Here is a 20,940-nt window from a genome sequence, read left to right as displayed (position 1 = left end):
CTCTGTAGCTCTAGTATCACAGGAAGAGAGCAAGCACAAAACAGGCACTGAAAATATCTGAAACCTTAAAACAAACAAATAAATAGAACACTTTTTTTTTTTACGTTTTTTTATGTTTGGTAGAACAGCGGTAAGAACCTTTACAGTCTAGTCCACTGCATTCTCATTAAGACATTACTCAGATTCAAAGCCCTTCCGCATACAAAGACTGCAGTATTTCAAGTTGTGTGAACAAATGTCAGCCTTTTTACAGAGGCAGAAGCAAGAACAACATTTTTACTGATACCAGACCTCTAAGGTTTTTTCCACATTTTTTATTCACCTTATTCAAACTCTTGGTCATTCTGACATAACATGGGCTTTACCTGTAGCATGTCATGCATTTCTTTCCTCAACTGGCCAAGATCCTGAAGTAAATCATCTGCTTTTTTCACTGTTTTCTCAATTGAACTGCAATTTTGTAAGGAGCTTTCAAAAGTGGGGAATGAGTCTGTATGCAAAGCAGTATGCCTGGTGGGAGAAACACTCTTGATTAAAAGTCGCATGGCTCCTCATGTGGCCCAACAAAGTAGCCAACTTTGAAACCGAGCATGAATTTAAAGTGCAAGAATACCAAACCTTTATATAAAATGGAATTTGCTTTTTCACCTGAGGTTACAGACAGGTTATTGGGCTCTCTCTGTTTACCACTTAACACGTTGAGCTGTATCCTTGTATTTTAAAGATGGAAACTACATCTAAAATTCAGATTTAACAGAGCAACATTTAAACTTTGGATAGCTTTCCATTTGAAGCAATTAGTATTTTTGTCCCTACTATCAGAAATAAGACTATATATGTAGCTGTTTCTCATTCTATTAGTGAAATTATGACATCAAATTATTGCCTGGGGAACATATGTTTCAGACTGGATGGCTATTGTATTCAGCAATACCATCTGCTTCTAAGATTTTGGCCACTGATACCAGAGGCTTTGATGTATGCCTTCCTACTCTTCTTGTTCTGAAGGATTATCCTAGAGAAGGTGCAGCACACGAATATCCTTCACTGCTACTGGAAGATAGCAGAAGACCTAAAGGTAAGACTCATCCTCACCCACTCTAAAGCTTAGAAATTGTTAGGCAGATGCTGCTCCTTCCCAACAAAGCGTTGTCATACAGCTCCCATGAGCAGGCAGCTTGGAGTGTCACTGACAAGGGCAATTCCAATTTAACACAATGCCTGTGTAGTTGACTTCCTGACACTACTCCACAAGCTGCCGCAATAGAAGAAATATACTCCGAAGACAGCAAAACACTTCAGGTGGCACCCCCTGACCTCTGAGAAAGGTGTTACAAACTATCCTTAGCAATGAGCTTTTATCTACATTCAGTACCACAGAAATGCACAAGTAGCATAGAATACCAGTGCTCCAGGGTTTTACTTCAAGCACAGTTTTGTCAGACTCAAGGACCATGCTAGTGACTCTATTACACCATCGATATCTAATACACCTTTCTCAATTTCATTAAAACAAACAAACAAACAAAATCTTCCTCAATTTGGGTTGTTATGTCTATTTACCTGTCTCTCTCAGAATGCCAGCTCATTTTATTACTGTTTAATGCTGCCTTCTTGGAAGACTCGATTTGCCTCAGTGGCATTTCTTGAGAATTCAGAATATGCTCAAGAAGTCTCCCTTCACCTAAGGCAGAAAAAAGAAAGTTTGTTAAATAGATTTCTTTCGTTTCCTTTCCAGATATTTCACCATTATATAATACTCACCAAGGACAGTAAAAATAATTCTTAGATTTTAAAATATAGATTTAGTTCAGATAAGACAAGTCACATAATACCACCCACACTAATATATCTTATGATGACTGCTTTACATTAGCAAAGTCAGAAAACAGATGAATGAAACTGTGACAGCAATTAACTGAGTCACAGAGAAACATTCTGTCCATCATGTCACAGGTCGCTCAATTTTTTCATCTGAGAAAACATTTCAGTGAGCAATCATGTCGAGATGCTGTAGGTTAGATCAGTACTGTTCCAAATGTACTTTCAAATATTCTGCATATATGCATTTAGGTGCCAGCAACCTGACAGCTCAGAATAGGTGAGGACCGGATAAAGTAATCCCCAGGCCATACTACTCATGCCAGTGGAGGGCAGGATTGTCTTACTCACAATACCTTCATTTGTGGATTTAGGAATATTTTCCTTTTCTGTAACAGGGTTTTCTTTCTTTGAGATTTTCACATTTTTTGACACAGGTTCTGGAGCACATCTCCGAGGAACTGGTGTCTTTAGAGGAGATTTTTGTGTGTGAATGCCACAACTTTGAAATTGGCTTGAATATGCTTCAGGGAAAAAAAAATTAACATTATTTAAATGTTAACAATTTTCTTCATAGGAAAAAAAATCTAGAAAAAAAAGTCATGCCAATATTATGAATTTTTCACAATCATTCAGAACATAACAGAACTAGTTAAAAAAGTAAACAGGAAGAAAGTTTCATACTTACAAGTGCTAGTATAAAGAGATCAAAAAGACCTCTAACCATAGAATGAGCTCGTTCATTACAAGCTTCCACATAGATTATTACTCAATAAGATTATTTTAGGTTAAGTCTAGGCCTCTCTTGGTACAGACTAAGCAGTTAGTAAACACCAAACTCTCACTTTAATTTAAACTGGAACTTTTTCAGAATAAGTGGTATACATTACATAGTATATTAGGCAATAAAATCAATTATACAGAAGAAACATTTACTACTCATTACTGATGGGATGTACAGTCCAATATTAATGGAAACAAAATTAATGCAAAACTAATAGTGGAAGTAAGATATTAAGAATTTGTCTTCACCTTGGTCAAGTGGACCACCAGTAGGAAATAAACCCCTCTGACATGAAGATACTTCATTAGTAAGCAATCGCTGTTCTGGCTTCTCAGATTGTTTTGTCATGAGACTGGAGGAAGGCACATGAATTTGTTGTGAGCCACCCATGTTGACTGCAGAGCTAATGAGATGAGACTAAGAGACAAAATTACAAAGTATTTCTGAAATATGCATTAGTTTCCCCAAGTAAAACTCTAAGCATGAATACTTGCCATGTAATCATATTAATCAGATTTTGACATGCTATGAGAGAAAAGTAATTTACAACAACCTCAGAACACAGACATGCTTGGACATTATTCTGCCTTTCAAAAAGCACGCAGGACTCTCCAAAAAACAATCTATAACTATTCTTAGATTTTTAATCTGACTGGCTACTTATTAAATGCAACTTTCTTCAATTAACAAAGGTCTAAACAATTTCTTAGTGGGAACAAGAACATTTCACAATTTTTGCATTTACTTTCCACAGACACAAAAACTAGGGAGTAGACAGGAGCAGGTATCTGGGACAGAACCAAAAATAAAACTTTTCCCAAAAAGCTCATATGCTGGCCACTGGATCTTTCTTTCTTTCTTTCTAATACTAAGATATAAACCAAATTATTATAATATTAAACACTGAGATATAGAAGAAGTTAGTAAACTAAAGCTTCTGCATTGTTACTTAGATACCTGAATATTCATTTGTTGCTCTTGTAACTTTTCCAAATGCTGAATCCGTTCCACCATGAAAGCATTCATTTGTTTTTCAAGCTCACTGACTCTTTCGTGACAGTGGGGCTTCTCATGCTGAGTCTTCATATTTGTTTGCTGTTCAGCAACACGCTGCAGCTGTCTGTCTGTCTCCTGTAGTTTATGAAGTAATGCTGAAACTGAGTTAACTTTTGCTTCCAAATCATTTTGAACCTGCAAGAGAGAGGAAGGGGGGGGGGGCGGGGGGGAAGGAAGGGAAAAAACCTTACTGCAAAAGAGGTGCAAGAATGAAGAGAACAAAACATCCTTCCCATCATCATGGAATGATTTGCTTCCCAAAAGACACAAATAAAATCCTAGTTAGCCCTAACGTTTAGTCGTTTAGCAATACTATGAAATTTTTCTAAAAGATAAATCAAATGGTCTCTGTCCATTTGCCCATTTAGCCAAATACAAATTAGTTCTCTCCGGTACATTGGTCAGTAAGTCTGAGATTACTAACACACAGAAAACAGTAGGCAGACACATTCAGTCTCTCTGGCTCTGCTACCAACAGTTTCAGGATTGCTTAGAACATCTACTATTTTAAGTGGACAAAGAACTAATGTTACCACAAGCTACTTACTTTAAGAAGAGGAGCTGTAGTAGCAATTGCAGCAGCAGTTGCTGCTGCAATGGTTGTTACAGAATCAACTTCCCTGTGTGCTGACCTGGTATCATGACCAACACCTTCCTTTTTTTCTGTGGAGGCATTTCCTAAGAGCTGTACCTTCACCTCCTTAAGTACAGGAGTATTTTGAGTTCTATAAAAATAAACAAGTGCTTGTAAATAGCATTGTTTTCTCCATATCCCCTCCAAGCAAATGATTTCCCACAAGTAGCACTGATATCACTACTTATATAAGCATTTCTCCTTGAAGCTCTTGACACCTAAAAAACAATTTCATTCTCATCTTTTAGCATGACACGAGAAATTTCTCAGGATTCTGTTACAGATTCTAATATAAAGGGCATCTCCCTGTGATGACTGCAACCGCAACAAAAGCATACGTTCACAGGTTGTATTTTGCAAAGTTCAATGTGCTAGTAGCAAAGTCCAACGAAATTTCTGATCTTCAAGATTTCCACCCTGTGAATAAACAGCATGTGTCCTTATCTGTCTTTAAAAATTTACATGTTTTTGGCACAAAATGAATTATCTATCAGAGCAGATCTTGTCTGACTCTTGTGTCATGAAATTATTAATTCAAACAGTCTAAAGGCATTACCAAAAATATGCAAAATAAACACAATACTCCAGTGAGCTCTGAATGATGAAATAAACTGAAAACACCTCCATAGACAGAAAAGGAGTACTAACAGAGAACAATAAAGAATACTTTTTTCCTTACCAGCTATGCATTTTGGCAGAAACTGAAGTAGTATTGTAGTATATCTGTACAGAAACAGAACAGCTGAGACACTAACAACACATACTTACTTTTGCTTTAATACTGCTCTCAAAGCCTCTTTCTGGCCAGTAGCATATTGAGAAATAAAAACATCATCTGTAGGGAGGGTCATAAAATATACTTTGTTAACTAACACAAAGTGTCTCTTTTAGAGGTAGATACAAAGTGTTACGTCAACAACAAGTACAATTTTGCTGCAAAGAATCTGTTGCCTGCACAAACTACATTATCTATTGCAGTAACAAATTGTTTCCCTTCACTAGGTAGCAGGCTTAAATCATGAAAGTAAGAGTGGGCTTCATTTAACCCAATTTTATACAGTATTGAATGTCAGTATCCATAAAATCTATTTTAGTATGCTGTGAAAATGACAATAGCTTACCTTCATAAAATTTGGGGAAAAATGCCATATAAATGGCAACTTGAGCTCAGACAACCCATTCAATAAAACCCTGCAAATTCTAACTTGAAAAAAATTTAATTAAAAAAAAAAGAATTGTGATATGAATATTTCCCCACAGTCATCATAAATTACAACACATTTTCTTAATAGCTTTAAATTATGCTAAAAGGATTGGAGGCTCTCCTTCATCCACTGTTTGCTGGGCAGAGCTAACAACCCAAGATGTGGCAGGTCTGGTGTTTCTCTGCTGACGACTACACCCAGCTAGTATATACATACTGATAAGCCAGCTAGCTGCTGCCTCTGGGAGTGCAAAAGAGGAAACTAAAGTATTGATTTTTGGCATTAAATGGGGGTATTGATTTGTGTTTCTTTCCTCTACATAGCCACAGATATCCAAGAAACCTGCAGAAGTGTATTTTCTTTAAAAAGTCTTCACCTCCCCAGATCTGATTGAAACTGACTGGCAGATTCAGAAGTTAAAGGAAAAGGCATTGGCAATGTGATTTCTTAGATTCTTAAGGATTAAAAATATACTTTTTATGGTGTAGGTCGCTTGCAGAAAAATATGCATTTGTAGTACAATTACTCACAAAAGGAAAATGCATCCAAACAAGGTCCCCCCCGGCAAATTCTCTGTTCAGAGACATGAATAGTTTGATTAGCAAAAGGAATCTCAACATTCTGGTGCACTGGTAGAAGTCCCTCTCAGTTGATCACAAGAGCTACATAAGCCAGTGTAATGCCAGCAAGACTGAAGTAAAATTTGCAAAATTTAAGGATGTAAATTACAATTATCATCTCTGTATCAAAGAAACCTTTGAATATTTTCACTCAAAAGTTTCTATATTGAAGAAAAATACCCAAGATAAAATTAAAGCTCCCTTTTCCTATAACTAATAGGTTTTCTTATAAAAAAGTACTAATAAGTTTTCTTATTAAAAAGAGGCTGTAGCAGTACATCAATGTGTCTTACCTTTAGGTCTTCTGCTATCTTCCAGTAGCAGTGAAGAATCTTCTTGTGCTGTAGCTTCTCTAGGATAATCCTTCAGAACAAGGAGAGCAGAAAGGCATACATCAAAGCCTCTGGTATCAGCGGCCAAAATCTTAGAAGCAGATGGTATTGCTGAATACACAAATGTAAGCATCTCCACACACTAACACAAGGTCTCGGAACAAAACATGTCAAGATCTCTACCACAGAATCATCTGGATCGTAGTCAAGAACTCACATGACATTTTAGGGACAAACTCCCTAGAAATACAATTAAAATAAGTATATTCTAAGTGCTGATTAAGTGTACTTTCCTCCTTTATGGCCAAAGAAGTAGTAGTGAAACTACACGTGTTTAAGTTTATACAAGTTGCTAATCTCAAACAGTTCAGGATTACCGAAACACACAGAATTAAGCACTCATAACACTGACTGTGGAACTGAAGAGACAGAGCTGTATTTTCCTGAAGTGGAATCCATGAATAATCAAAGTCTACAAAGGAGTCATAAAGGCAAGTTAGGAAAGTAAAAATCTCTTACTTAACCTTATTTGATGGTGGAGTACTCCACCATCCTTTTGAGACTTTTGTTCAGCTCACTAGGTCTGCTTTGAGCCATGCAGAGACATTGCTGCAATCCCTTCACAGCATGGGTTAATTTTACCCTCATGCATCCTTATCACCATATGGATGCCCTAGAGACAAGTTTCCACTCTATGTTAGGCACAACAAACAAATCAAAGCCTTTTAATTGTAAGTATTAAGGAGTTCAATATAAACTAATGTCCATTTCATTATCTATGATATGAAGAGAAAAAAAAATACAAAAAGTTTTAGGTTTTTTAACAAATGTTGTGCCATGTGTAACTGCCTTTTCAAAGGAAGAATTACACTAAAATGTAAAAACAAGCCTTGGTATTAATTATGCAACAGGTAGCAGTACAGGAAACAAAGCCCCTACAAACACTTCAGCATTAATATCACATTAGAAGCAACTCAAAGAGGAAAGCAGCTGCACAGTTATTGTGCAGAAGCTGAGCCACAGATTTGCTATGCTTTTACAGAAGCTACAACTTCTTGAGAAAAATGCTGTCCTCTTAGTCTGGAATTGCAGGAAACAACAGTAACTTTTCTTACCATCTGTGATAAAAACATGGGCTCTGCAGAATCTTCTACTGAAAGCAGACGTTCTGGAAGTCCTTTAGTACTCGGGACTCCTAAAATAAAAGCAGTTTTACTGTGGTCATAATGATTTGTTACGCATTTTCAGTATACCTTGACTAACTCAAATCTCAACATTTCTTCTGCCTGTATTTTTGAATATCTAAACATAATGACTTTCATAACACAAATGACCGCAGCCATTAAGACAAAGCTTACAAACGTTAATGAATTCTGTGAGCCTGGATTATAGACTTGTTTTACAATGTATGACAAAGTCACTGAAAAGCAGAGCATCTAAAAAAATCCACAATGTCTAGCTCAAATTCAAGTCTAAAGATCATAGGAACATAGAAAGTTACTTCTCTAGAGAAACAATTATAATTATATGATAACGTATCTTACAGAAGAAGGACACTGAGGAAAGTACACAGTTATGTCAGATTCAAATATGTCTTCCTAACACTATAAAAAATAACATCTTTTGTAGCTGTTTGAACCTTGAACCCCAAAGGACTAAAATCCCTTCCCAAAACTCCAAGGACTGTAATTGATATGTATTTCAAAGAAACAAAATGAATATTCTGACTGGATAAGTGGCACAGACTATGTCAGTTTTGAATTTGAAGAGTACATAGTACATCACTACAGTTTCATTCCATTAAAAAAAGACTTAGAATTATTTACTTAATACTACTATAAATAGTTTTTTTAAAAAGTTACAGAAAAGGATTGTCCTAGTTTCAGCTGGGATAGAGTTAACTGTCTTCCTAGTAGCTGGTACGGTGCATTCGTACAGGCAGTTGACCAGCATATGTCGTTTGTGTCAAGCAGGTGGGGTTTAGGAGGGGTAGGGTTGGTTGGTTTGTTTGTTTTCCAAGACTACAAGGGAAGAAAAATAATTTTAACAAGTAAAATTTGAAGTTATGGTAGATAGCAGGGATACTTGTTTTTTTTCCTAAGAGATTTTTGATAGTTGTTTAACTGACCAGCTCTGAAACGCACATTGTTTCATAAAACCTGCAAAACCTCTGCACATTAAAAAAAGACTAAAGCTGAATAACTTTCTCAGAATGCCTACTTCCAGCATTTAATATTTATTACCTTTGAAATGTCCAATGAACACTTCTTTAAAAAGGCAAGCTTGTCCAGAAAAAAATCACCTTTAAAGAAGCAGAGAAAGAGAAGTGTTCAAAAGACTTTTGATCTCTCTTCCCATATAAAACGACAAAATAATGCACAAAATTCCATGAAAACGCAAATGTCGGACAGCAAAGAAGGCCCAAATATTGGGACTACTCAGAGCTGTCTGTTGGCAGGAGCAATATTCTGTTAGGCACAGATTTGCCTGCTGACTATTCTTTGGGCATAAAATTGAAAAGGTACATATGGTGTCTAAAAGGATGAGCTACAAACTGCATTAAGAACTGTGACCAGAAAGGCATCAATCTTGTTACCTTTCTACTTTAGGTCCCTTCACGCTTACACTGTTTTATCCTCTGATGCTGCCTAAAACCTTCCTGCCTAGTATATTTGTGAAATGTCACGATGACAGCCATGATTTTTCTGATAAAGATGACAACTGCCTAATTTAATTGGAATAGGAATCTGGAGTCAAGTCTGGAGTTCTGTTAACGGAACTCCGACTGACCACCCCACCCTGCACGATTCGCTTTTCCTGTGCGAAACAAAGTCTGGGAAAACAAACAAACAAACACAGCTTTTGAAAGAGCGCTGATATCTGCGGTACCCGAACACAAAAATGATTTCCTTAATTATAAAGACTACTACGTGACTGAAAACGCCGCACAGCCATTTTGACCTCAAACCGAAGCTGAACACTGATGGTAAACCACGCACCGGGTGCCACGCTGCGTGGGGGGCCGGGGGTCACTGTCCCGCAGGGAGCCCTGTTGGCCAACAAGGCTGGAGGAAGGCAGGGTGTTCCGTCTCCAGCCCAAGCTGCCCGGCAGGGAGAAACCACTTCACGAAGCTTCTCCACAGCGATCGTCACTTTTTTCGTACGGCCACCGGCTCCTCTCACAGCCTCGACGGGCTTCTTCTCCCTGTGGACACCGGTGGAGCGGATGAGCACGTCGCCCGCCGTGAGACTGGCCAGGGAGTCTTGGCTGAGGCTGGAGTTGCTTCCCGCTTCCATGAGGATCTCCTCACGCAGCTCTGGAAGAGAGTCCAAAAGCAGCAGCCTGACAAAGAGGCCGTCCCCGCGGGCCGGGCCCCCGCCGCCTTGCCCCCGCGTAGGGAAAGCGGCCTGAAACCTCCGTGGGGCGGTTTACCCTCCGTGGGGCGGTTTACCCTCCGCGTCCCGGGCACGCCTGCCCTCCCCGGCGGCCTGAGGGACAGAGAGCCCCGCCGCGGCCTAGCCCGCTCCCCTCACCAGAAGCGCCCGCCGCCATAGCAACGGCACCCGCCCGCGCCGCCCTCACGCCTGCGCGGGGTCCGCTCCTCAACAGCGTCCGGAGGGAAACTTGATCCCGAACACCACCCGCTTCCCGGCAGAGCGCTGTCGCTTCGGGGGAAGGAGGGTAAAGCCGTCGGTAAGTCGGCGTACCGCCGATTCGCCGTGTGACGAATCGGCGGGGCCGGTAAGGCCTGCTGCGGCCCGGCTCTTCCCCTTCCCGCGCGGTCCGGGCCCTGCGGCGGTGAGGTGCGGCGTTCGCGGGGCCGGAGGGACGGGGAGCGGGGTGGGCCGTTCGCGGGAGAAGCGCCGCCGTGGACGGCGGCCCTGTGCAGGGCGGGTGGGCGAAAGAGGTCGCAGGGATGAAGGAAAAGACTGTCCGTTTTCGGGTGTTTTCTCGCTGCCCGGGGCGTCTCGTCCTCGGTTGGGGGTGGAGGGGAAAGGGCAGCGCTCGTGTAGCCGCACCGGCGTGTTGGGCTGGGGCTTGGCTGAGCGGGTGTCTCCTTGGGTAGAGAAACTCAAGGTGCCCTTGAAAGCAAGAACCGAAGGATGGGGTTAAAAAAAAAGGAGAATCAAGGTGAAATTATCTTATCTCAGCTCAGGATTTGATCTGACTGGGTCAGAAGTATCAGCCAGGCCTAATCTAACTTAAACAGGAGAGCGCTTATGGAAAAACACGTATTTTCTCCCAGGACAGACACCCTTGTGTCTTAAGCTCACTCTGATTTCAGACTTACTGTGTTAACTCGCCTTTGGCGTTCGGAGACTTCTACCATTGACCTTTTTCTCTTCAGACCAGGGTCTAGCCCACAAGTACACGCTTATCAATTATAACAATCTGTGCACCAGGTACATCTCATTATCCAGCCACCTCCTGACCAGCCCCTCTCTCATCTCGCCACGTGCCTCTGAAGGCTGACCGTAGTGTGCGGAGCGAGAAGAAAACCTTCCTGTAACCGCACGGCAAGCACCAGTTTGAAGGAAAGCGGCCGGAGCCCCGCTCTGGGTGAGGGGGAGAGCTGGGCTCTCTGCCTTCCCGGCAGGAGGGGACGCAGCAGGGCCATCAACGGTGCCTTGCTGGGCTGGCGCAGGACGGAGGGTGGGTTGCTCAGGCGTACAACACCGGGAGTTCAGTGTTAAATTGCCTCTTTCCCTGAATTTATTGTGATTAGTTGAACAGCCTGCTGGTTTCATAGGCATTTGTAGTTTGATTAGCTTCAGTAATAGAGCTCTTTAAATCAGTGAGGGGTTTTTTTTTAATCTGATGTCAATCAAGTTCCAGCCTAGTAATTCCCAACGATAAAAAAAACTTTCTCTACAAGCTGTGGGTGCTTTATCTTGACACGTTTCCTTGACTTGATATTTTTATTCTTCTTTGTCCTTTTTACGCACATGCAGAAACACTGTTCTGTGTGTACAATTGGAAGCAAAGGTTTTAAAAAAAATTGTAGCCCTCTACGTATAGAGTACTTGTGCCTACACCTAATTCAGATTGTTAATTGGGATAAGTGTGGTGTATTTATGGTGTCTTTCCATAGCCCTTCTCCCCCAGTAAGATGTAGCTCCTCACAAAAAGTTTGAAAAAACCCAAAACATGGGGCTTGTTTAGTTTCCATGGGGAAGGATACTGTTGACTCAAGATTAGGTAATAGACACTAATGTTGATTACATCAGTGGAAAAAACCCCCAACTTTCTCACTGTAGTTTACAGTGCATGCTTCACCTGTAAGAACTCCTGGCTGTTAAATGGAGGCAGGCTTTTTCAGCCACCCACCAGTACAGTAATAACAATCAAAAGCTCTGTTCCAGTTATTAGTGCTTAGGAGTTACATTCACGAGCTCTCTGCTTACGAAGGTCTGGAGAGCATAGAATGGTTTGGATTGGAAGGGACCTTAAAGATCATCTAGTTCCAACCCCCCTGCCGTGGGCAGGGACACCTTCCACTAGACCAGGTTGCTCAAAGCCCCATCCAACCTGGCCTTGAACACTGCCAGGGATGGGGCATCCACAACTTCTCTGGGCAACCTGTTCCAGTGCCTCAACATGCTCACAGTAAAGAATTTCTTCCTAATATCTAATCAAAATCTACCCTCCTTCAGTTTAAAGCCATTATCCCTTGTCCTATCACTACATGTCCTTGTAAGAAATCCCTCCCCATCTTTCCTGTAGGCCCCCTTTAGGTACTGAAAGGCTGCTATAAGGTCTCCCCAGAGCCTTCTCTTCCCCAGGCTGAACAACCCCAACTCTCTCAGCCTGTCCTCATAGGAGAGGTGCTCCAGCCCTCTCATCATCTTTGTGGCCCTCCCCTGGACTTGCTCCAACAGGTCCATGTCCTTCTAATGTTGGGGACCCCAGAGCTGAATGCAGTACAGCAGGTGGGGTCTCACCAGAGCAGAGTAGAGGGAGAGAATCACCTTCTTTGACCTGCTGGAAATGCTTCTTTTGATGCAGCCCAGGATACGGTTGGCTTTCTGGGCTGTGAGCACATGTTGCTGGCCCATACTCAGTTTTTCATCCAATAATACCCCCAAGTCCTTCTCTGCAGGGGGTCCTTCTCTTCTCAATCCACTCATTGCCCAACCTGTATTTGTGCTTCGGATTGCCCCAACCCATGTGCAGAACCTTGCACTTGGCCTTGTTGAGCTTTATGAGGTTCACATGATCCCACCTTTCAAGCCTGTCAAGGTCCCTCTGGATGGCATCCTTTCCCTCCAGTGCGTTGACCATACCACACAGCTTGGTGTTGTCGGCAAACTTGCTGAGGGTGCACTTGATCCCACTGTCCATGTCATTGACAAAGATGTTAGACAGTGCCGGTTCCAATACTGACCCCTGAGGAATGTCACTCGTCACGGGTCTCTACTTGGACATCGAGCTGTTGACCACAACTCTTCCCCAGATACAGCTGTGGAAGTTGTATTCCCACAGATAAGAGGTTTTGGAAGAGTTCTGACATACGTAGTTCTGGCTCCTGTTCCTCATGCCATGGAAACAGGTAGATGATTGACCCAGGTTAGCTAGGAATCCTTAACCTAATCACTGTTTTTATTTAATAAACTGGCTTTACCTTTTTTAAAAAAGGCTGTCACTCTGTAGTGATTTCATGTTTCCATGGCAATGGGAGTGGCAGCCGCAGCAGAAGCAAATATTGGAAGCATTTTCCAGATTCTAAAACAGGGCTGGGAGCTGGGATGGATCTTTCATAGATAATAGGTCTGAATAGGCTGAAGCCTTTATTATCTTTGGAAAAAGGATGGAAAATCCATTATGCCTAACTATGAGAAATCAAAACCTCAAGTTATCCTTAACTGCTAATTTTGCTCAGAGAGGCTTATCTTAAAAGAATGTCTCTTTAGAACATCAAAACATACTTGGAAGAACTCCAGGGCTCTTAAAGAAGGGAGATTTCCCAGCTGCTGCTACTTTGCTGGTAAACCAGCACATGCAGAGCATGTGGCCCTTGTTGCAGAGGTTTATTCAGAGATATCTGCTTCCTTCAGTGTGACATGTTTAAAAGTGCAATGCTGAATTTTCAAATCACATTTAGCCCAGAAGAGAGTAATCCAGGCTGCGTAGGCTTAAACCTGAAGCATGCTGGAGTAGTTTGAGCAGCTATGTGAGAAGCTATGTGGTGTGTTAGCTGAGGTGCCAAGCCCCGTAATGGGCTCTTTCATCTTTTTTTTTTTTTCCCCCCTGCTTGTTTCACAGGCTGGAGGGAAAGGGGACAAACAACAGGAATACTTGATACGTTTAACGGACTTTAACAATAAACCACATATGCACATTTCTGGGAAAGTTCAGGTAGCACATTTTCAGATGTTAAGGCAACTGCCTGTAATTTATAGCTACTGAAGAGGTCCAGTAGAGCTGCATAATTTCACTGCCTGCTGTGTGGAAAGTGTAAAATACCTGTAGAGGGACAAGTGCTTCAGACACTTAAAATCAGATAGTGCTATTGTGCTGATTTAAATCAGAGCTGTTTCCCAAGTGCAAGTGTAAAAGCTTTGTGAAACTGCAGTTCAGTAAATCTGTAATTTTAAGCTTGCCAAACTAGACACAGAAGAACAAAAGATCAGGTTTGTTATAAACAAGCATAATGAAGCAATATTGAGTGTAAGAAAATGGTGCTGACAGTTGAAGCTTTTAGCTTTCTGTACCTGGGACAGAACAAGCGTATCTCCTATTCTCTGTGGTTTCTAACTCTATTTAATAATCTGCTTAAACTGACTTGATAGAATTGTCACTGATTTTTCTTCTAACAGGCTGAGAAATGAGAGTGGAGTTGCCATCCATTTTTGCTAGTTGTTGTCACGTCCACTTCTCCTAAAAAAAGTTAGAGGTTTACATTAACCTGAGTAATGCCTTGTTTCTTCTGAGCAACCATATCCTGTAGGTTCTTCTTAAGAGTAACCTGTGTCGCCTATCTGCCCATGAGGAATTCTTGGTTGTGGGGGTATGCATCTTAAATCCAAGAATTGTATGTGCTTTTTACTTCCAGTCCCTGAATTGGCTTCCTGTGTAGTGATAAAGTGTAATGGTAAGAGGTAGATGTTATAATAGCTCTGCTACTGCGAGGGGCTATAGGGAGAGTGCATGCTTGTGGGAGCTACATAATGCTATTTTTAGCTGCTTAGTTTTCCTTCTGTTGTAGAAATAATTATTAATGTCTTTTTGTTCTTGTTCAGAAGGCTTGCTTACCCTTCCCCCTTCCCCCTGCTGAGAGACTGGAATAGTTTAAGCTTTCTAAAGCATGAATGTCTTGCTCAAAATTTGGCAAAGCATAATACAAGATTAATTGTAAGTAGTCCTTGCTAAAGGGCTAAATGAACTTTTTTCACAATGTGATTACACTTCAGTGCTAATTTTTCTTCCACACGTTGATGTGAATTAAACTGAAGGATCTTGTTCTCATCAACGTGTAATACTAGCTTGCATTATCACTTATGTCTTAGATAATAGGTAAATTAAGGGAAAAGGAAGACTAGCTTGCAGTATTCTTCTAGGAAACCTGCAGGGATACTTTCAAGCCTTAACTCGTTTACTGTGTTGGATTAGGAATGTGAGTCTTCTTTGAGGAGGATGCTTGCTTAAATTCTTGGATCTATGGCTGTTCATTCTTCCCTTTGTCTGTTTCACTTCTTTTAAGGCCATTCTCATTCTTCTATGTTTTCTTGCATTTAATTCACTATATTCAATGACCAGAACATTTGCTGTAGCTTAAGTGTTTGGTGAGAATGCAGCTACATAGAAACCAGGCGTCTGCTTCTCTGATGCAAGCTGGCTTATGCTGCATCTACTCAGAGTGGCTACCATTTTATACTTGCCTTTTTTCCTTACTGTTTTTACAGATGACATCTAGAGTCACTGAAACTATAAGGCTAGAAAATGGTATTGCTTACTTCTTCCCCCACTCCTACCCTAGTTTTACTTTCTGAGTTTGAAAGCATTTATAAAACCTTTTTTTTTTTTAAGTTGCTAACTGTTTGAAATGCTTAAAAAGTGTTTAAAGGACAGCAGTTAACAGGTGGATCTGGGAAGGTTTTATACCCGGAATTAACTGGGATGTTCTTTTAACTAAATAAATCTCAAATAGATAACTTTCCTTCAAGTGGATGGCTTGAAAGTTTGCTAGGGAAGTTGCATTTAAAGACACTTCAAGGACATGTAAAATTCCATTCTGTTGTAAAATGTTGCAGTTCGTATGTATGCTTTTTGTGTGAAACTGAACTTTTATCTTCAGAATAGGTGACTGAATAGGCGGTAGAATATGGCTGGACAAATATCGGAATCTGATCAGATCAAGCAGGTAAGATGCTGTCTTCATGAGTGGTGGCTTTGGAGATCTTCTGTTACTTTGTCACATAGAGTAAAAGGTGTAGGGCGTGGAGAAGGACAAAAAATTTATCACCTGAGTTAAGACTGCCGTAGTTCTGCAGCAACCAACACTTAAACATTTTACCATTGACAGACACACTATAGCATCTAACTTGAGTACTAGCAGCATTTGGTGCTGAAATCTTCTGACTGATAGTAAAATTTTTTTTTAATGACTTGTCCTTTAAATGTTAGTGTCACCAGATGGCCCATGCAGCTGTGTGTAAGAAAAATTAATGCAGGTTTTTTTAAAATACTCATTGTCCAATTTTTATTTGTAGTTCAAGGAGTTTCTTGGAACATACAATAAACTTACAGAAAACTGCTTCCTGGATTGCATAAAGGATTTTACTAGCCGAGAGGTTAAACCAGAAGAGGTAGGTAAATGCTTTTAATGACCCTTTGGTAGAACTGCTGTGTAGCACTCAAATTTCAGAAGCAACTTAGAAAGTTTTGATCTTTCAACTAGCTGAAGATCTAGTTAGCAGTCTTTAGTGGCGTATAGGTGTCTGGCATGTAGCTTCCAAGTAAGAAAGGAAGTGAGTTTGTGGAAAGAAGGGAAGGAAGCTTGTCAGTAGTTTTGCTTCTCCAAATATGTCCAAAAGTGATGACAAATACTTCTTTGCACCCTCGCAGCCTGTTTACAAAAAGAAACCAACCAACCAAAGCCAAATGCTTTTGATGTATTAGATCATCAGCTAGAGACAAACTATGGGCTAGGACCTCTTGAGGTTTTGTCGTTGTTGTCTTTTCATTACGTATACACAGAGGGAATCTTCCTGATCTCGCTTGAGAATTGGCTGCTTATTGCAATTCTGTGTATTTCATTCTCTGAGCTATCAGTGGAGGTTCTTGTGCCTCAACTTCTGATGGGTGGTACCTTTACGGACATGGAAGTTGCCCACCTACAGCCTGCATCTCATTCTTTGAAAGTAGAGTCCTGCTGCAATACTTGTTTACCTACCCACATTCCCTGCATTGTACTGAGTCATAGAAACGTAGGCCTCCAAAGCTCTGCCTGTTAAAGCCACTTCTCTGCATTTCAGGGAGCTCCATCGCATAGTCATCTGCAAAAAAAGATTAAGCTCTTGGTAAGATTAGTTGCATGGTTTTTGCCTCTCCTCTCCTGTTGAGAGGCTGTTTCAGAATCTCATAATTTTGTTGGTTAAAAGTCTAATAAACTTTGCTTGACTCTGCCAGCAGGGGAAAAAACCCTAAAGTTTTACACCAACCATTGTTTTCGAGCATTTTCTGCCTCCTTGGAGTTTAACTCCTCAGCGCAGGCAAAAATCATGTCTCCTTTCAGCTTTTGTTTTGCTGTGCTAAACAAAGCTCTCTTAGCTTCCCAAGGCAGCTTCCTTGTTTCCCTGATCTCTGCATCTGCTTTAGTGGAATTTTTATTGGCTACAGGAGGTCAGAATTATTCTGGATGAGGTCTTGTTACTACATTTACCAACTCATTTTGAATTGCTTGAACAACACAAGGAGTGTCAGTTAACAGAACTGACAGAAGTGTTAGTGGCACAACCTCTTTACCTTTCTGTGATGGTATTTGATTTCCAGTAACAGATTATACTTCTTTCTTCTGCTACCCAAAGTGTTACTAGAATTTCTTTAAAAGTAACTGTTCGTGTAGTCTTTCATTAAAGACCTGGGATCCAAACCCAAAGAATGCTAATTGGAGGGGAATTAAGATTATTTAGATACAAAAAATATTCTTAAGATTCTGATCTACTTTTTTTTTTTCTTTCCCTCGCTTCTGTGATCTGCAAAGAAGCCATGTCCAGCAGTACAGGAGCCATCTGTTAACGATGGAGGCTAGGAAGAAACTTTCTTATGGGAAGTTTTGTCCATAATTATCCATTACGGGGTTTCTTGCAGAGCATCCGGCTCTCGCCCCTGCTGGAAACAGGACACTGGTCTAGATGGACCACTGGTCTGATCTGGTATGGAAATTCCTATGTTCTATTTAAAGTTGTAGTTTCTTATTAAATAATCAAGATTACTACCTCCAGGAATTTCCTTTGAGATTCTACATTTGAAAAAGCAACTTCTGACCTCTTTCCCTACAGCAAGTCTGCGCTGCAAGTCTAGACTTCCCCGGGCACCATGTCATAAACACCACACCCTCTGGGAGAAGTGGCTTGGGGTAGTTCCAGAATTTGTTTTCTAGTCAGACTTAACTTCTGCTTAACAGGTTTTGCTGTAGCTGATGCCAGGTGAAGGAGAGAGAATGGTGGGTGGCGGGTGGTGTGCACAGCTGCATGGTTTTTTTTGTCTTGTTCATTTTCAGCCCCTCTGCTTTTCTCATCCCTTTATACTGTGCAGAATCAAAGCAATTTCTGGTTTTCTAGTCATCACGCAAAGTGGTTGTCTTTCCTTTCTGTCTAAATTTGTTAACTTTTACAGCAATAGCAAGGTTTAGAACCATGATACAGAATATCCAGTTGGTAGAACTGTTGCTCAGAAATAGATCTAACTCTTTCTCTACACTTAAAGAAAGAAAAAAAACCTCTAAATTTAAAAAATAATATCGTGGGTGGGATAGTCCCTGGTACTTATTTCCCTGTCAGCTGACTGATCAAACTTCAGAGGGTGCTGTGGTTGCTTTTATGAAGGTTAACCAAGCAAGTACAAGAAGACTGATAAAGCTAATAGGAACAAGGTCAAAGAAGGTTTAAACTGAGCTAGCACACAGGAGACCATATTTGGCTGTCAAAAATAGTATGTGTTTGTAAACAGAATTAAAAAAAGATACTAATTTAATAGATTTAGTATTTATTGCAAAATAAAATGCTTTATATACTTTAATTTCACAAGAGGAGCCCAAGGATGAAATGGTAGTATCTCTAGATCTGAGATGTTTTCCATGAAGACTTTCATATGAGAATGGAATGTTAAAAGACATTTCAGACATCCCTCAAAAACTAAACTTCACCTTTTCCGCTGCACAGAGAGGCTGTGCACAATTAGGCCCTCATCTTGAGGCTTAACACAGAATATGAGATGTAGTCACCTAATCATTTATCCCTGTACATGATTATATTTTGGGTCCTGTTTGGGGAAGTGTTTTAACTGCTGTTTGAAGCCTTCTGTTTCCCTCTTCCTCTAGATGACTTGCTCAGACCACTGCCTACAGAAGTATTTAAAAATGACACAAAGGATCTCCATGAGATTTCAGGAGTACCATATTCAGCAGAACGAAGCTCTGGCAGCTAAAGCAGGACTGCTTGGCCAGCCTCGTTAGACAAGAGCACTCTGTTCAGACTTTACAAGCAGTGCCAGCGTTCATTGGGCAAGAACACATTCTGGATTTTCTACTGTTGGCATGTATGTCTGGCAACTCAGAAGAGACTTCTGGATGCTGTTCAGACAGTGGAAACCATGAAGGGTTAAAAAAGAAGTTAGTCATAAAGGATGGGCAATGGAGTCTGTTTCTGAGGTCCTTTTCACTCTACAATGGAGTAATATTGATACAAACTTTTCCAGGGCCCACAGACTGGTATGTTTAAATTTCAAGGTGGGTGGGAGGGTTATACTTCTTTTCTGCTAGGACTGGTTCAGATGAAAAAGTGTAATATGGGAAATACACTTTTTTATTTAATTCACATAAAATAAATGGGAACCGTACCGTTGTATGTATGTTCTTTCCAAAGATACATTTTTAGGGCACTGCTTGAGAGCAGTGTTTTGTTTGCTGTTGTCTCATTCCGGCTCAGCTACTACAGTGTTCTGTTCATTCATTGCTGCTTTAAGTTGCTGATAGGTAACAGAATTAGTGACTTTGTTTCAGCAGCTGGGGATTTGTGAATATGTTATTTCTCTTAATTCGGGAAGAACAACTGTTAAGCCACCCTTACAGAGCCCTGTGATCATTCTCACTCTCCCAGAGTGCTGGATGGTGGTGATTAGACCATCAAGCCAAGGGTGGTTATAAATGGCAGACAACTGCTGTAACTAATGAGTTCAGGTAGGCAGGGGTGCTCTGCCAGCTTATCCCTAGGTTATGTTTGCCTCTTGCTTCACCGGGTCATTTACAAGGAATAGAAGTGTGTCATTAGCAGCGCCTGTGCCCAGGGCAACTTCTGTGCACTCCTTGTTTCCCTCAGGGAACCCCAGGGGTCCTCCAAACCCAGCTTCCTTGCCTGATGCAAGCATGATGCACTCCAAGCACTGAGCTTGCTGACAGTTTTCTCCTTTAATTGTGTGGATGCCAATTGTGTGAATGCCAACAGAAAGTACAAGGTATGCACAAAACGACGTCTTTTTTGCTGCTGGATGAGTACAGAGAGAAGTTTGTGGAAGCTAGCTGTTTTGATGTTGTGGTTTTGGTTTAGAAAAAAACCCCAGTCCTTTGAAAGGATCTTGATAGCTGAAATCCTGCAGTCAGGTTGTTAGTACAGTAGAGTGATAGCTAACAAACAGGCACATTTTACTTTAGTTCTAACTAATAAAATACAGTAACAAAAGGAACTGAACATCAGGATTACCATATTGATTTTGAGATTTCAAGCGATGAAGACTGAAACAAAGCTATTTCATGTCAGCTGCCAGGTTCTGTTGTTGGGTAGAAAGGCAACAATAAGGAACAGAAATGGCAGGAAGCCTGCCTACGTGCTTTTTTGTTGTTACCTTCTCTGTTGCTTTTTATTTCTAGCAGCAGTTTGAAAGAATGATTTCCTGCCTGCTTTTTTTTCTTTACTGCTCAAACTCTCAGCTCTCCAGGCTGTGGATTACTAGGCCCTGACCACAGCACTGTACACCTGCCACTTGCACTGGACGCTGCTCTGCTTGCTCTTTAACGCTGCCCCAGCTCTCCACAGAAATCTGTTCATATGCCTTTCAAAGGTGGAAGAAACAACTATGTTCCTACGGTCTCATTTACGTGTTTTATACTAGCCATATCACAGCTCTTTCCTACATAGCCCATGCCTTGTTACCTTGGAGATGGCCAAGAGCTAACTCTAAAATAGTATAGGCTAAAAAAGAGCCCAAAATAAGGCAGCAAGTCTCCAATGTCCTGTTTTTTCAAAAGAATAACTGTCTAGATTGTTTGCT

General features: G+C 40.9%; 2 protein-coding genes across 15 annotated transcripts in view; one reads left to right on the top strand and one right to left on the bottom strand.

Moving 5' to 3' along the window:
* Positions 1-10,037, bottom strand: part of KIAA0586 (KIAA0586 ortholog) — a 74,195-nt gene extending 64,158 nt beyond the window's left edge. For 7 of the 9 annotated variants that reach the window (XR_012650615.1, XM_075029554.1, XM_075029556.1 and 4 more), the window contains exons 1-11: positions 9,987-10,037; positions 9,452-9,769; positions 7,568-7,647; positions 6,414-6,483; positions 5,064-5,130; positions 4,209-4,386; positions 3,563-3,796; positions 2,854-3,022; positions 2,178-2,345; positions 1,564-1,684; positions 366-510 (exon numbers count right to left, since the gene is read on the bottom strand). Coding sequence is in view for 8 of the 9 variants with exons in the window: in XM_075029554.1 (XP_074885655.1) it covers positions 366-510; positions 1,564-1,684; positions 2,178-2,345; positions 2,854-3,022; positions 3,563-3,796; positions 4,209-4,386; positions 5,064-5,130; positions 6,414-6,483; positions 7,568-7,647; positions 9,452-9,769; positions 9,987-10,005 (1,569 nt within the window). In the remaining variant the exon portion in view is untranslated. The other 2 variants (XM_075029557.1, XM_075029561.1) reach the window with 2 other exon arrangements.
* Positions 10,038-10,092: 55 nt separating this feature from the next.
* Positions 10,093-19,524, top strand: TIMM9 (translocase of inner mitochondrial membrane 9). 6 transcript variants are annotated; one of them, XM_075029569.1, is made up of 4 exons: positions 10,093-10,146; positions 15,749-15,814; positions 16,164-16,259; positions 18,995-19,524. In XM_075029569.1, the coding sequence occupies exons 2-4, from the start codon at positions 15,776-15,778 to the stop codon at positions 19,127-19,129; spliced, it is 270 nt and encodes an 89-aa protein (XP_074885670.1). In that variant the 5' UTR covers positions 10,093-10,146; positions 15,749-15,775; the 3' UTR covers positions 19,130-19,524. The 6 variants fall into 6 exon arrangements, with proteins under 6 accessions (XP_074885670.1, XP_074885669.1, XP_074885674.1 ...); XM_075029568.1 differs by lacking the exon at positions 10,093-10,146 and adding an exon at positions 10,150-10,256; XM_075029573.1 differs by lacking the exon at positions 10,093-10,146 and adding an exon at positions 10,167-10,256 and having other exon boundaries at positions 15,754-15,814.
* Positions 19,525-20,940: the final 1,416 nt, after the last annotated feature.

This window comes from Buteo buteo, chromosome 6 (genome assembly GCF_964188355.1).
Source record: "Buteo buteo chromosome 6, bButBut1.hap1.1, whole genome shotgun sequence".
Taxonomy (NCBI): Eukaryota; Metazoa; Chordata; class Aves; order Accipitriformes; family Accipitridae; genus Buteo; species Buteo buteo.
This window is presented reverse-complemented; position numbering and strand designations above follow the sequence as displayed.